Here is a 14,474-nt window from a genome sequence, read left to right on the forward strand (position 1 = left end):
CGACTTGATGGCACGTAACAACAGCAAATAACACCACCTTATTAAATTGAATTTTTAATGATGGATAAATTGGTGTAGAGCACTCAGGATTAGGAGAAGGTGAAGGAGGAAAATCAGCAAGGTTTTCATATCCTCCATTTTTCTTTTTCTCCTCCTCTGATAAAGAATTTTTACTACTAGGAACTTATAAAGGCTCTAAAACAATTTTAACCACAGAGCACACACAATGTACAGACATCAGCAGTAATCTTATCTCCTCTAACATGAGCCCTCTTTAAAATCCTATTTATCTGTTTCCAATTTTTTAAATCTAAGGATCTTCCTCCAGAAACCAAGGACAAAAATAGTCACTTTAATAATACCATACAAGAGGAAGAAACTTTACCTCCATTATGTCTTAACAACTAAGAAAGATTGATATCGAGGAGACTGCCTCATACCTTGCTTTTTTTCCCCTTCTTTTCCTTTTTACCTCTTTTTTTTTTAATTCACTGTGATATGTCATGTACTGGGACAGTTCAGAAAGTTCTTTTCTGTGTAATTTCTTTTACCGAACCTTCACAGCAAACTCAAGCTCCAATCTTTCATTTTATCGACTTGCTTTAGGTCATTATTCAAAAGCCACTTATAGACTCCAGCTCAATACCTTCGGATCCTGAGTAAGATGTATACTACCTTGAGCCCAATGCCCCCCAGCTGCTCTGTGCCTAATTTTCTAAAGTACACCAATTCCTTGCTCAGGACCCTAAGTTGTTGAGCTAGACTCAATTCCAGCTTTCTGTCTTCCTTCTACTCATGTCCTCACCTCTAGGGAGTCTTGTCAATTACACTGCCAAACTGGTTTGGACATGACTCATTAACATAAGAGTTGGTCTCCACTCAGCTGGTCAATACAGAGATCTTACTAACGAGTCTCCCTCAATCCTTCTCCCCATTCATTCTCAACATGATCTTCAGCATTATCTTTTTAAACATAGGAATAATGTGTGTGTGTGTGTGAGCGCGTGTGTGCGCACGCAACAAATGAGCCCTAAGATAAAAATGCTATCTATAAAACACAAATACAACAGTATCAGACAAACTATACTCAGTGAAGTGTTTACTAAAAATATAAAATATCATATACATTCTCTTAACTAGATTCATGTCTATTAAGGAATGAATTATTTTTATTTTTTTATATTTAGGAATTAGATGGCCCATCCTACTTCCTAGTCTATCAATCTGGGAGCTCCACCAAAACCTGTCTACAATGGAAAACCCTTTTGGAATTTGGCATACCAGTGGCAAAGATTTATCACAGTCACCCCAAGTAATTTCAGTACAGCAAAGTGACAGACAAGTGTTGCACAGTGACTGAAAGTAATGAATACCAGAAGAGTGTCTACAGTATATGCAAAGGTGTTTGACTTTGTGTATCATGACAAGTTGTGGCTGATACTGAGAAGAATGAGAATACCAGAGCATTTGATTGTGTTAATGAAGAACCTATACCTGGATCAGTAGGCTGTTGTGCCAATGGAGCAGGGAAACCTTACATGGTTTGGAAGTGGGAAGGAAGCATGTCAGGGCTGTACTCTCTCTATATACCTGTTCCATCTGTATGCTGAGCAAACTATCTGAGAAGTTGGACTCTATGAAGAGAAACGTGGCATCAATATTGGAGGGAGAGTCATCAATAACCTATGTTATGTAGATGGCACAACTTTGCTTACTTAAAGTGAAGACTTGAAGCACTTGTTACAGAAGATCAAGAAATGCAGCCTTCAGTATGGACTGCGTCTCAAAATCAAGAAAACAAAGATTCTTACCAATGGATCAATAGGCAGTGTCATGATGGATGGAGAGGAAGCTGAAACTATCAACAGCTTCCTCTTGCTTGGATCCACAATTACTCTTGGTACAAGCAGTCAGGAAATAAGGAGACTCACTGCATGGGGAAAATCTGCAGTTGGGGACCTTTCGAAATTATTGAGGAGTAGTGATGTCAGTTTGAGGACTAAGGTGCATCAGATTCAGGCCATAGTCTTTCCAATTACTAGCTATGTATCTGAGACCTAGACAGTGGATAAGGATGACAGAAAAAGAACTGACGCCTTTGAGCTGTGGTGTTGGAGAAGAGCATTTAACATCCCATAGACGGCCAAGAAAACAGACAGATATAATTTGAAGAGAGTAAAGCCAGAGTAGTCTTTGGAGGCAAGAATGATGAGGCTTCGCTTCATATACTTTGGACATGTAGCTAGGAGGTGCTATCCTAGGAGAGGGACATGATGTTGGAAAGGGTGGAGGGTCGGCGAAGGAAAGGAAGACCATCAACCTAATGGGCTCTTGTGTATCAGGAAGTGTAAGGATGGCACAGGATAGAACAGTGTTCAGATCCTTTGTTCACTGGGTGACTATGAATCATGCTCAACTCAATGGCACCTAACAACAAGGAATGAATTAAAATCACTAAGTGACTTACTTCAAAAATCCCATACTGTGTTTGTTTGGGGGTTTTGGAAAGAAACAAACATGGCTTCATCAATAGGAGCTACATCACTTATCATACACAAAAATCAACTTGGATAGATCAGAAACCTAAGTATAAAGCCTAAAACTATAAAGAACATAAGAGACAAATTGGGACCAAACTTAGAAGGACTCGCCAATAGTATAAAGAGGCTGTCAAATACAGCTAGAAATACACAACCAGGAGAGAATAAAATTGGTGAATGAGACCTTCTAAAGATTAATTTCCTGTGCACATCAAAAACTTTCCAACAGGGTGAAAAGAATACCTGACCAGGAAAAATCATTTGACAATACTATCTCAGACAATGGTCTCGTAACAAAAGTTTACAGATTAATATAGGGCCTTCACAAGAAAAAGAATGATAACCCAATTACAAAATAAGCAGGAGACATGAAAAGACTTTTCTCAGAGGAAGGTATCTGGTGGCCAGGAGCTACATGAAGAAATGCTCAAAATCACTTGCAATAAGAGAGATGCAAATCAAAGCCACAATGAGATACCATTCTCACCCCAGTAGCAGTGACAAAATTTAAAAGGCCAGTAAGCATGTGAAGAGAAGGGAACTCTCATATATTGTTCGAGGGATTGTAAAATGGTACAACCACTCTGGAAGGCAGTTTGGCGCTTCTTCAAAAAACTGAACAAAGAAATTCCATAGGACCCAGTTATTCCACTGCTTGGAATATACCCCAAGAAAATCAGAACTGAGACACAGAGATTTGGACACCAATGTTAATAGCAGCATTATTCACCATCACAAGAACATGGAAAAGGCCCAAATGTAAAACTACAATAGAATGGACTGAGAAACTGTGGTACATTCACACGATAGAGTACTATGCAGCACTCAGGAACAACAATTTCAAAAATCACTACCTAACTTGGGAGAGATTGGACAATATTATGCTGAGTGAATCCAGTATTATAAGGATAAATACTACATAAGACCATTATTACAGAGAGAGCTCTGTTGGCCTACCGGATAGAAAGTTATGCTACCAAGCCAAAGGTGGGTGATTTTAATCTGTGGTCCTTAGGCCTGGTTTTAATTGTTTTTTATCATTCTTCTAAGTGGTATAGCACTGGTCTGTTCATTTGCTATAAGAGGTAACTTGTGGTTGCTGAAATGCTAAACACTGTGACACTGATGTGTCAAATGTGATAATGGTTATCCATGGTGGATAGTGTTTGGTGGAGCTACCTAGTTAAAATAAGCCTGGAAGCAGGAGTGGCATCCACTTCCGAAATAGCTTGCCTCCAAAAATTCTATGAATGTGGAAAAACAATTAAAGTTATATAAGTGTTCAGGTCTTTGGTTCATAGGTTCGCTATGAGTCATCTACAATTCGATGGCACCTAACAACAAAAAGACCATTAATGTAAAAATAGGATAACTAGTAAAACTAGTAAAATATAGGGATTCAAAGGGTGAAGGGGAGGATTAGGGTATGCAGGGAGGAAATCACAGGGTCTCACAATTTGGTGGGTGGGGCAGGTAAAGGAAATGAGAAAGATCCAGTGAGGATCTGGAAAGACAGAATAATGATGGACATAGTTCAATGGTGATTCATTTCATCAAACATAACGATTGTACGAAACACAATGTGAATGAAGGATAGATAGTATGAAACATAACATATACGAACTTTGTACACAAACCAATGTAAAAAAACCAACTAGAAAAATGGCTTCACTGAGTCTTCTGATTATAAAAGTAAACATGATCATTACTAAAAAATCTACAGAAGAAAATGTAAAATACTCAAGTCCAATCGGCCCATATATAGCTAACATTTACCAAGTTTATTCTTCTTTTATTATCTAATTTAATCTTCACAAAAAGCCTTTAAAAAGGAAACTATGACAAAGAAGTTTAAAAAGAGAGTTCATGATTTCTGAAAAGTAGAGCTAAGAACTAACCACCATAAGATGATAACATCTTCCCAACCTTAAGAGTGTATATGAATGTGTGTTCATAAAAGTACTTTCAAAAAGGAGATTTATACATTCCTCACTCATGAGTAAGAATTCATGAACAGTGTTTTCAGGTCACTTAACATTACCATTTTTATGACAGACTTAGACAGCTAACCTATCAATCTACTTAGTAAATTGCTAAGTAAAAGTAGGCAAGTAAATATTGTCAATAAATGAACACCATAATGTATGTAACTAACCCTTGGCCAGTTTGTGGGGAATGCTGATGGATTTTATTACCCAAAGTGACACTCTTTAGAGGATCCAGTGTCCCACAGTGAACCTACCGTGTTTCTCAAAAGGGATGTCATCTTCCACAAAGGGCTCAAAATCACCCCGCTGCTTGACCATGTAGTCCACGGTCTCCTGTCGGTGCCTGAGGTGATTACGTGAGTGTCCCTCCAATTGGTCACCAAGGGCTCTGAACAGGCAGTTGCTGTCAAAACAAGGGTGTTAACCAAGAATTTTTTAAATGAACTCACTTATGCATACCCATGCTTATTGCAGTTTTGTTCACAATAGCAAGGAGTTGGAAACAGCCCAGGTGCCCATCAACAAACGAATGGCTAGAGAAGCTGTGGTATATTCGCACAATGGAATACTATGCTGCATTAAAAACCAAGGAACCCATGCAATATTATTCAAAATGAGTGACCCTGGAGGACATTATGCTGAGTGAAATATCTCAGTCACAAAAGGACAAATACTGCATGATGCCATTGTTGTAGAAAGGGACTGATATCAGGGTCGGGGTAAGACTGAGAAAAACTGGATAAATTATGTATACTGCATTGAAACAGATGAGGGAGAGTAATTTCAAAGCAATATATGATAGCAATATATGATAGTTATCACAAGAGTCCAGAATTAAGGGTGCACAGTGGAGTGTACCTGGGGTGGTGGGAGGGGTGCGGGGGGATTGTATACCAAAGAAAGAATTTTTCTTTTACTTTTTCAAAGAGAGGAGCAAACTTGGCAGGGAGGGATAAGAGGGCTGGGCAGGGAGAAAAGTGTAACAATGAATGAATGGAAATCCAGAATCTCTATAACTGTCCATTAAAATTATGAAAATAAAATTTTTTAAAAAATGAACTCACTTCATTTAAAACAACGTGTGGGGGGGTTTTTATGCTAGGCCATCTGTGGAACTCTCACACAAGAAAAGACAAAAGAAGGCCTCAACTATGATGGTTCAGCATTCTTCCTCAAGACTGCAGATAGAAAGGTAACCCTATTACCTTTTTGAGACATAATGAACAAGGATGTTATCCCCACTTACCAACTGAATGGCTTATAGGAAAGTCATTATAACTCCTGGGCCTCCAAAACTTTAATTACATATGCATTTGGTGATATACTAACCATCCGAAGACAACAGTCCAGCCCTGTCATTCATTCTACCCGGAAGAACTGTGATTCCCAGATGTTCTTCTAAAATGTTAAGTCAACCAACCTATTGTCTTCTGAAACACGTTTTGCCACAGTTGCTCAGCTAACCAATCATTCATTTAACAAGGAATACCCCAAAAAGAACAATTTGTCAACCTCTTAACACAAGCAATTCAGTAATATTACAGTGGCAAAAACCATGAAAAGAAAAGCATTTGGACTACAGAACTGTACTACAAAACAGTTAAGAACTCTAGTGGCATAGTCCATATAGCATGCGGCACTAAATGCAGACATCTCCAGCATTTAAGTTCACCAGAAGCTCCTCAGGAGGAAGGTGGGAACTTCCCCCCTTTACAATTTATAGCCTCAGAAATCCAACAGAGGGTCACTAGAAGAGTTGGAATCAGTTCAATGATAATAATCATATGAGCGGCATGATAACACATGTTGTCCTCTCCTTCCCTATACCTCATCCCTCATATCCAGGGAGCAACAATGTTACAGTTATTCCTGTCAAGTGACAACTAAAACATAATTTTTTTGTTTCTGGACCTAAAATTAAAATGTTCACAATTAACTTCGTTATCTTTAGTTTTAGATCCCTCAAAGACTTGTAAAATTCCAAACTGTATCACTAGCAGAGAAGCCCAGGTACAGAGACTAAAACAAACACAATCTGGTACCCTTAAAGCAAAAGAAATCAGCCAGTCTGAAGCCAAAAGTTACCCAGTTTCACATCAATGGTTTACTTTTCATATAAAACACTATGATTTTCTACATCTAAAATATCAATCCATCATTTTTAAAATTTCTTCAGACATAAAAAGGAGCCCTGGTGGTATGGTATTTAAGCAATTGGTTTCTAATCAAAGATTCACTATTTGAAAACCCACCAGCCACTTCACAGAAGGCAGATGGCAATCTGCTCCCATAAAGAACTGGAGCCTCAGAAACTTTATAAGGTGATTCTACTCTGTTTTATAAGGTCTCTATGAGCCACGTATCCCCTACAGAACGAAATGGTTTCCACCATTCTGAGAACAACTGAGCTAGAGATTTATGTGACATATTTCATATTTGATTTTAAAATAAAATCCTCCCAAATTCTGTTGTCGCTGATCTAGAAAAGTCAATGTACTTAATTTTTGTCTAAAAGATCCCCCAGATGATTCTACTGTGCCACAGGAACAATCACTGAGCAGGCACAAGACAGAGAGATGCTTTCAGGTGATGCAAGTACAAATGCTTAATTGTTTGTGCCAGCCAGGCCATTCTGAGTCATAACAACTCTACAGGACAGTTGTTCACTCACTCATTGTCAGAACCCACTCATAGTTAACCTTGTAGCAGGTTTTCATAAGCTGTGACTGTCTATCCTACTCTCATGGAGCACTTAGTGAATCTGAACAGCCTGGATTTGGGTTAGCAACACAAATCCTTACCCTTTAAGCCACATGTTGTTGTGTATCACAGAGTCAGAACCAACACACAACTGACATTCCGGCAGGTTTTCAGAGACAGTTAATCACACAGGAGAAGACAGCTCATCCTTCTCCCGCAGAGCAACTGGTGGATTTGAACCACATGACTTCGAGATCGTAGCACAGCATCTGACCACTAGGCCAGCAGCTAGAGGTCCCAAAGGGCAGAGTTCCCCTAGGCTGTGATCCTGACAGGAAAAGATCTCTTTTACCATGACATGGCTGGTGGGTTTAAACCACCGAACTTTTGATTAGCAGCCAAGCTCTTAACCATTTCAAGACCTGGGCTCCTTAATGGATTATTCAACATTCACTGCTATTGAATTGAATCTGACTTAAAAGACACTCTCTAGTATTGGATCTCCAAGGCTGTCAACTGTAATTGGAAGGCACTGCTCATCTTTCTATCACAGAGTGGTTGGTGGATTTGAACCAAAGATGACAAGTAGGTTTTGAGTTAACACTCCATCTAGCTACAGATTACATCATCAGGCCAAGTACTGTGATTATGCGTCAAAGCCATCAGCCTCTCTGGCAGAAAACATATGCAGTCTCCTCTCATACAGATTAATAGCCTTGGAAACTGAGGGAGGGTCACAACAAGTAAAAATTGGCTCAAAGGCAGTGAATTAATAATTAAACAAGATTATCTGTGAATGTCCATCTCTAAGTACGTATGGCATTAAAAAATAACTAATATAAATAAAACAACTTGTTTGGGACAAAGAGAAATTATTAAAATTAGTCATTATTTTTAAAAAGCTTTCCCCCAAAAAATGTCTTCCTTTTTTTAACACCACCAATTTGTAATTAAGGGTTACATTTAACAGGTAAAACTACATCAAGAGAGATGCTAACATTGTACTGCCTAGTCCACTTAGAGATTCTTTTCACACAATATTCAATCATCTATTTAAAGACAACATGAAAGTTAAACTATTTCTTTGTTCTCAAATTAAATCCCATTTATGAGTTCACCAACAAAGAACACATCACATATGAAGGATGTTCATAATGCATTAAAAAAATCTTATAATTAGTACCTCAAATAGTCTATATTAAACCGACTCAATTTATGCAAAAGCTACATGAAACAATACTATCTTAATACTTTCCAAATATCTGCAGATTGCAGGATGCTAAAAAATATCACAATGGCAACAGTAAATTGTTCATAACACAATGCTATCTTGGAAAAAAATTCAAGTGGCAGGGTGAGGGATAAAGGAGGAATGGAAATGGGAAGCACAAGGAAGAAGTGGGATGAGTAATGTTACATTGTGGGATGCTACTTGATGTCAACAAATGTAATGTGTATGGACTGTCAGATGGAAATCAATTTGTTCTGCAAATTTTCACTCAATGTGGATGAACTGTTGAATGAAAAATTGATCTGCTCTATAAACTTTCATCTAAATCACAATAAAAACCTTAAAATGTTGTTTCAGGCTACTCAATATTATAACTGATTAAGAATCAAATGAGAAAAGAGACTGACAACGATTTTTTTCTATTACCACAATTTTGTTGTCTTTCAGAAAGTACAAGTATTAGCAAACAAAAGACTTTGCTAACACATGTCAGCCCATTACACATATAGGAAGCACCAGTCACTACACAGTGGCAGCACCAGTCATCAACATCCAAAAGCGTCACAAGACTGCAAATAGCTGAACCAGTTCGTGTCAAACTGTTCACTTTGTCAACAGAAGCCAACATAAGGAGAATTCAAAGAATAAAACCTCATCACTTTCTCTATTTTTATCCAGTGATTAGAGATCTCAGAAGTGAGAGATGTCAGTATTTCAATCTAAATGGGTTCTGCAGCCTTCCAGTCCACTACTTCTATCTTTGTACCCTATACTCTTGTCCTCCTGAACAAAATGACAAGTTAAAAAAGGTCAAAGGCTCAACAGGATAGAATTGAGGATCCAGAAATTAATCCGTCTATCTATGGTCAACTGATACTCAACAAGGAAACAAAATCTATCAAATAGAGAAACGACAACCTATTCAGCAAATGGTGCTAGTAAAACTAGGCCTGCAGAAAGCTGAAGCAGGACCCACACCTCTTACCATAAACAAAAATCAACTTAGATGGATCAGAAAATTAAGTGTAAAACCTCAAACTATAAAGAGCATAAGAGAAAAATTTGGACCAAGTGTAGAAAGCCTCGCCAATAGTATAAAGAGGCTATCAAATACAGCCAAAAATACACAACCAGGTGAAAATAAAATTGGTAAATGGGACCTTCTAAAGATTAAATCCCTGTGCACATCAAAAACTTTTTCCAACAGAAAAAAGAAAATCAGACTGAGGAAAAAACTTTTGGCAATACTATCTCAAACAAGGGTCTCAAACAAAAGTCTACAGAATCTTACAGAGCCTCCACAAGACTGCTAACATAATTACAAAATGGGCAAAAAGACATGTAAGTCGTTTTCACAGAGGAAGAGATTTGGGTGGCCAAAAGACACATGAAGAAATGCTCAAAATCACTAACTAGTAGAGAAATACAAATCAAACCCACAATGAGATACCATCTCACTCCAGTAGCGGTGGCAAAATCTAGCAGTACAGCAAGTAATAAATTCTGGAGAGGATGGATAGAGAACTCTTACACATTGTTGGCAGGATTGTAAAATGGTATGATCAATCTGGAAGGCAGTTTGGCATTTCCTCAAAAAGGTGAACACAGAAATTCCATATGACCCAGCTATTCCACTGCTTAGAATATACCCCGAGAAATTTAGGACTGAGACACAGAGACTTGTACACCAATGTTCATAGCAGAATTATTCACCATCATAAGAACGCGGAAACAGCCCAAATGTTCAACCAGAATCGAATAAATTGAGAAGTTGTGGTACATTCACAGGATGGAATACCACGCAGCACTCAGGAGCAAGGACTTCAAAAATTACTACATAACTTGAGAATGGAGAGTATTACAGTGAGTGAACTCAGTCTCACAAGGACAAATACTGCATAAGACCACTACTGTAGAAAAAGAAGGTAACTACTAAAATGTGTGAGTCTCCAAGGGGGAGGTAGGAGCAGAGGGGTGGAGTGGGAAAATTACAAAGAGTTGCACAATTTAGCGGATGGAGGGATAGGTGGGTCAAGGAAAGGAGAAAGATCCGGTGGGAATCTGGAAAGACAGGGTAATAATGGTTGGCATAGTTCAATGGTGTTTCATTTTATAAAATATAATTAATAGAAATGATTGTACAAAACCCAATGTGAATGAAGGGTACTGTGAAACACCATGTGCATGAACTTTGTATGCAAACCAGTATTTTTAAAAAAAGTCAAAGGCACTACTGTTGATGTTGAGTCAAAACGACTCATAGTTGTCCCTCTAGCGGGTTTTCAAAGGCTATAAATCGTTTTATACTCTACCTCTCAGTCTACAGTATTTTATTTCTCATATTTTTTTTCAGTTTACAAAGACTCTGGGTTTCCATTCATTCATTGTTGCACACTTTCCTCTCTACCCACCCCTACCTCTCAGTTTGCTTTTCTCTTAGAAAAGTAAAAAAAAAAGTTCTTTCATTGTTATACAATGGGGGGGGGGATTACCCCCCCAGTCCACTCCGCTATGCAGCTTTCATGATGTACTCCTATGAATCCTTCAAGACCTTAAGTAAGATGTTAGTCTTTTCTGATCTTTAAACTTTCATCCAAATTATTTACTTTCATTCTTTCACATATGGGGACCTCTGGTGGTCTAGTGGGTAAAGAGTTGTACTATCAATACTCAAAGCCAAGTAGTTCAAATCCACCAGCTCTCAAACACAAGTAGCTAAAATCACCGGCTGCCCCTCAAGAGCAAAGTGGACAATCTACTTCCCTGTGATTTACAGTCTCTGAAAATATGCTGACAGTAAATCATGAGTGAGCTTCAACTTTACAGCACTGAACAATTTTCACACATGTAAAGGCTACATGATCTACAATGAGGTCAGTCACTCTGCTAGCAATTGTGTTTGTGTACTCTTCTGTTTTAAAATGTTCTCATTTTTCTCTTTTAACACAGGAAACACCAACACATATAAAATCACATAAACAAAAATTCTTTGGGTTCCCATTTACGAGTCTAAAGATGCTCTGGGCCAGAAGTTTGAGACTGCCTATTATTCATGTTTATCCCTTATTACTCTATCAATTGATGTATTAATACCTTGTTCAACCAATGTTTGCTGAATGAGCTGAAATACCTCTCTTAGGAAGGGGAGAAGAGGGACTGAGTAAAGGAAATGTCCCAACTTACCATTACTTTCTGAAATCTCTTAAAACTACAATTCTCTGTGTTTTCTGATTCTTGCTCCTAAGTCTGTAGAGTACTTCAGTTACCTAAAGATCCTTAGTGGCAAGAAGCTGCAACTACTATCCCAGAGGTGCACGGTTCGAATCCACCAGATGCTCTGCCAGGGAAGGAGGGGCAATCTCCTCCTGTACCAGTCAGATCTGATTTGACGGTACACACACACAAAAATAATAAAAATAAAAAAATTAATAAAAAAAATAAAATAAAGATCCTGATACTGGTAGGATAAGGTCCAGGAGAGTAAATTCACTTACAAGGATTAGCATCACACCAAGCCCATTCATTGTATTCCACAGGTATCTTGGTTGATGTAGGAGTCTTACTTAGGATTTGATTAGAATAAATAAGGCTGTGAATGGTTAATAAACTTTGAATGCATACTTGATTCTAAGAAAAACGTCCTTTTAAAGAAGCCTTGCCAAGTAAACAGCTGGCCTCTATCTATATTCATACCATGTATTTGTTGTTCTTGTTACATGCCACTGAGTCGCTTGTGACTCATAGTAACCCTATGTACAACAGCCCTAAACTCTGCTCTGTCCTGTGCCAATCTCACTGTCTCCGACACACCCATCCCGATTACCCCAGTCACAGAATCAATCCACCTCCTACAGGGCCTTCCCCTCCTGTGCCTGCCCTCGACCCTCCCAAGTATGATGTCCTCCGAGGACCAGTCTCTCCTTACAACATGACCAAAGTATGTCAAAGCCCCAGAATCCTTGCCTCTAAGGAGCCGCCCGGTTTAATCTCTCCAGAATAAACCTGTTTGTTTTCCTAGCAGTCCATGGTACCCTCAGTACTCTTCTCCAACACCAAAGCTCAAAGACAGTAATTCTCCTCCTATCCTCCCTAGTCATTGTCCAACTCTCTGATACATAACAAGTGATTGCAAAGACCATGGCCTGTATCAGACACACCTTAGTCTCCAGAGAGATGCCACTGCTCTTCAGTACTTTGGAGAGGTCCCTAACAGCAGACTTTCTCATTGCAATACGTCTTTTAATTTCCTGGCTGCTGGTGCCAAGAGTGTTGATTGGGGAGTCAAGCAAACTAAAGCTGCAAACAATCTCAATCTCTTCACCATCCATCCTGTTGCTGCCAATTGATCTTGAAAGCCTTCTATGTAGTAGGCTCTGTGCTAGGTGGTAGTGGACAAGATGAAATCAAGTTCTAATAGCAACATAAGCGAAAACAGTATGCTAAGAGATAGTTCTGTTCACCTTTTGTGAACAGAAATACCAATGGCCTGTGTGTAAGCGGTTCACAAACGGTCCTGACTAACAAACAGCCATGTAATGAAAGAAAACACCTTTCTTCACTCGGTCAATTCAATATCTTTAACTTCATCCTATTCTTCCCTCTGCCCAATCAAACGAAAGGAGGAGAAACATCTGCCAGGAGTTACCAACACACACGGTCTCTTCCTGAGTCAACCAGGAACCCCCTTTTATTTCGGGATACGAGCTGTTCTCCCCTTTTCCATCTTTCTCTCCATGAAGCCGCTTCTCCTTCCCTCATTCCCTTCCCACTCCATTTATTAATTCATCCCAAGTTCCCGAAAAGAGCTGGGCCAGGACCCCACGTCAAGCCCAAAGCAAACCTGGGCACACACCTTTCTTTGCTTCACTAACCTAACTTCTCAACTGTAAAGGGGGCAATGTTATTAAAAAAAAAAAAAGACTCAAAGAGTAAGTATATCAAATGGAATGTCCGCCTCTTTCAGCTTTTCTCATGGTATTTATGACTGGGGAACGCGCTGTCCTGTGTTCAGCTCTCAGCCTAAATGTCACTCCGCAGGGAGGCCCTCTGGCATTTTCCTAGCACCACCTGCCACGACCTGGACAATTCGGCATCGGCGCGACCACCTCGCGGTGAGGGGCACGCGTGCCCGGCGTTCGGAACCGCGGCCCGCTCCCGGCTGACGTTCGGGGTCGCCTGAATGAATGGCTCGACGAGAGCCATGCCCCGCGCGTCCCCCGGGCGCCGCCTCCCGCGCTCCCGGGCCCGCCTCACCCGTCCCCCGGCACCTCCCGCAGCTTCAGCCCCAGGGCCTGCAGCTGGTTGGCGAAGCTGACGAACTCTTCCTCGCAGCCGCCGCCGCCCCCAGGCTCGGGCCGGTTCCGCCGCTCCTTGGCCAGGGCCCGCCGCGCCGCCCGCTCGTCCCGCTTGCGTTCGGCTTCGGCTTTCCGGCTGCTGCTGCCCGGCCGACTCTTCGCCGCCTGCTTTCGGGACATGGCCGTGGTCCCGCGGCCCTCAGCCGCAGCAGGGAAAGCCAAAAAGGCTCTCCGAGCTGCCGCCTCAGGTGCCAAGAAAGCGGAGAACCCCAAATGACTGAGCGCGGCCACTCGGACGCCGAGCCTGCGCGTGCGCCGGCGTCAAGGTCACGTGCAAAAGCCCCGCCCCTCTCGCTGTGGGGCTGGGGGCTATGAGCCATAGAGAACCGGCCAGGGAGAGATAGAAGGGCACCCATTGTTGTTTATTCTATTATTCCCTCTAGTGGTGGGTGGTATTGTAAGTCAGACGAGGTGGGCCCAGATAAAGCAAAGGGTTTCCGGGAAAGGCTAACGTGAGAAATAGAGTGGTGGGAGAAGAAAGCTAGAAATAGGAAAAAACTAAAGTATTTCAAACTCTTGTTTTGAGCCTGCATTTGGGATTTGTTGTTGTTGTTATGTGCTGTCGAGTCGCCTGCGACTCATAGCGACCCTATGTACAACAGCCCTAAACTCCGCTCTGTCCTGTGCCAATCGCACTGTCTCTGACACTCCCATCCCAATT

At 40.5% G+C, this 14,474-nt stretch overlaps 1 protein-coding gene across 1 annotated transcript in view; it reads right to left on the bottom strand.

The window, feature by feature from the left end:
- OTUD3 (OTU domain containing 3) overlaps positions 1 to 13,933 on the bottom strand; it is a 53,442-nt gene extending 39,509 nt beyond the window's left edge. The window contains exons 1-2 of the mRNA XM_006883581.1: positions 13,713 to 13,933; positions 4,783 to 4,931 (exon numbers count right to left, since the gene is read on the bottom strand). Coding sequence (XP_006883643.1) covers positions 4,783 to 4,931; positions 13,713 to 13,933 — 370 coding nt within the window. The remainder of the gene's footprint in view (positions 1 to 4,782; positions 4,932 to 13,712) is intronic.
- Positions 13,934 to 14,474: the final 541 nt, after the last annotated feature.

The sequence above is a fragment of the Elephantulus edwardii genome, unplaced genomic scaffold, assembly GCF_000299155.1.
Source record: "Elephantulus edwardii isolate Elephantulus edwardi_28Jun2011 unplaced genomic scaffold, EleEdw1.0 scaffold00028, whole genome shotgun sequence".
In the NCBI taxonomy this organism is placed as follows: domain Eukaryota; kingdom Metazoa; phylum Chordata; class Mammalia; order Macroscelidea; family Macroscelididae; genus Elephantulus; species Elephantulus edwardii.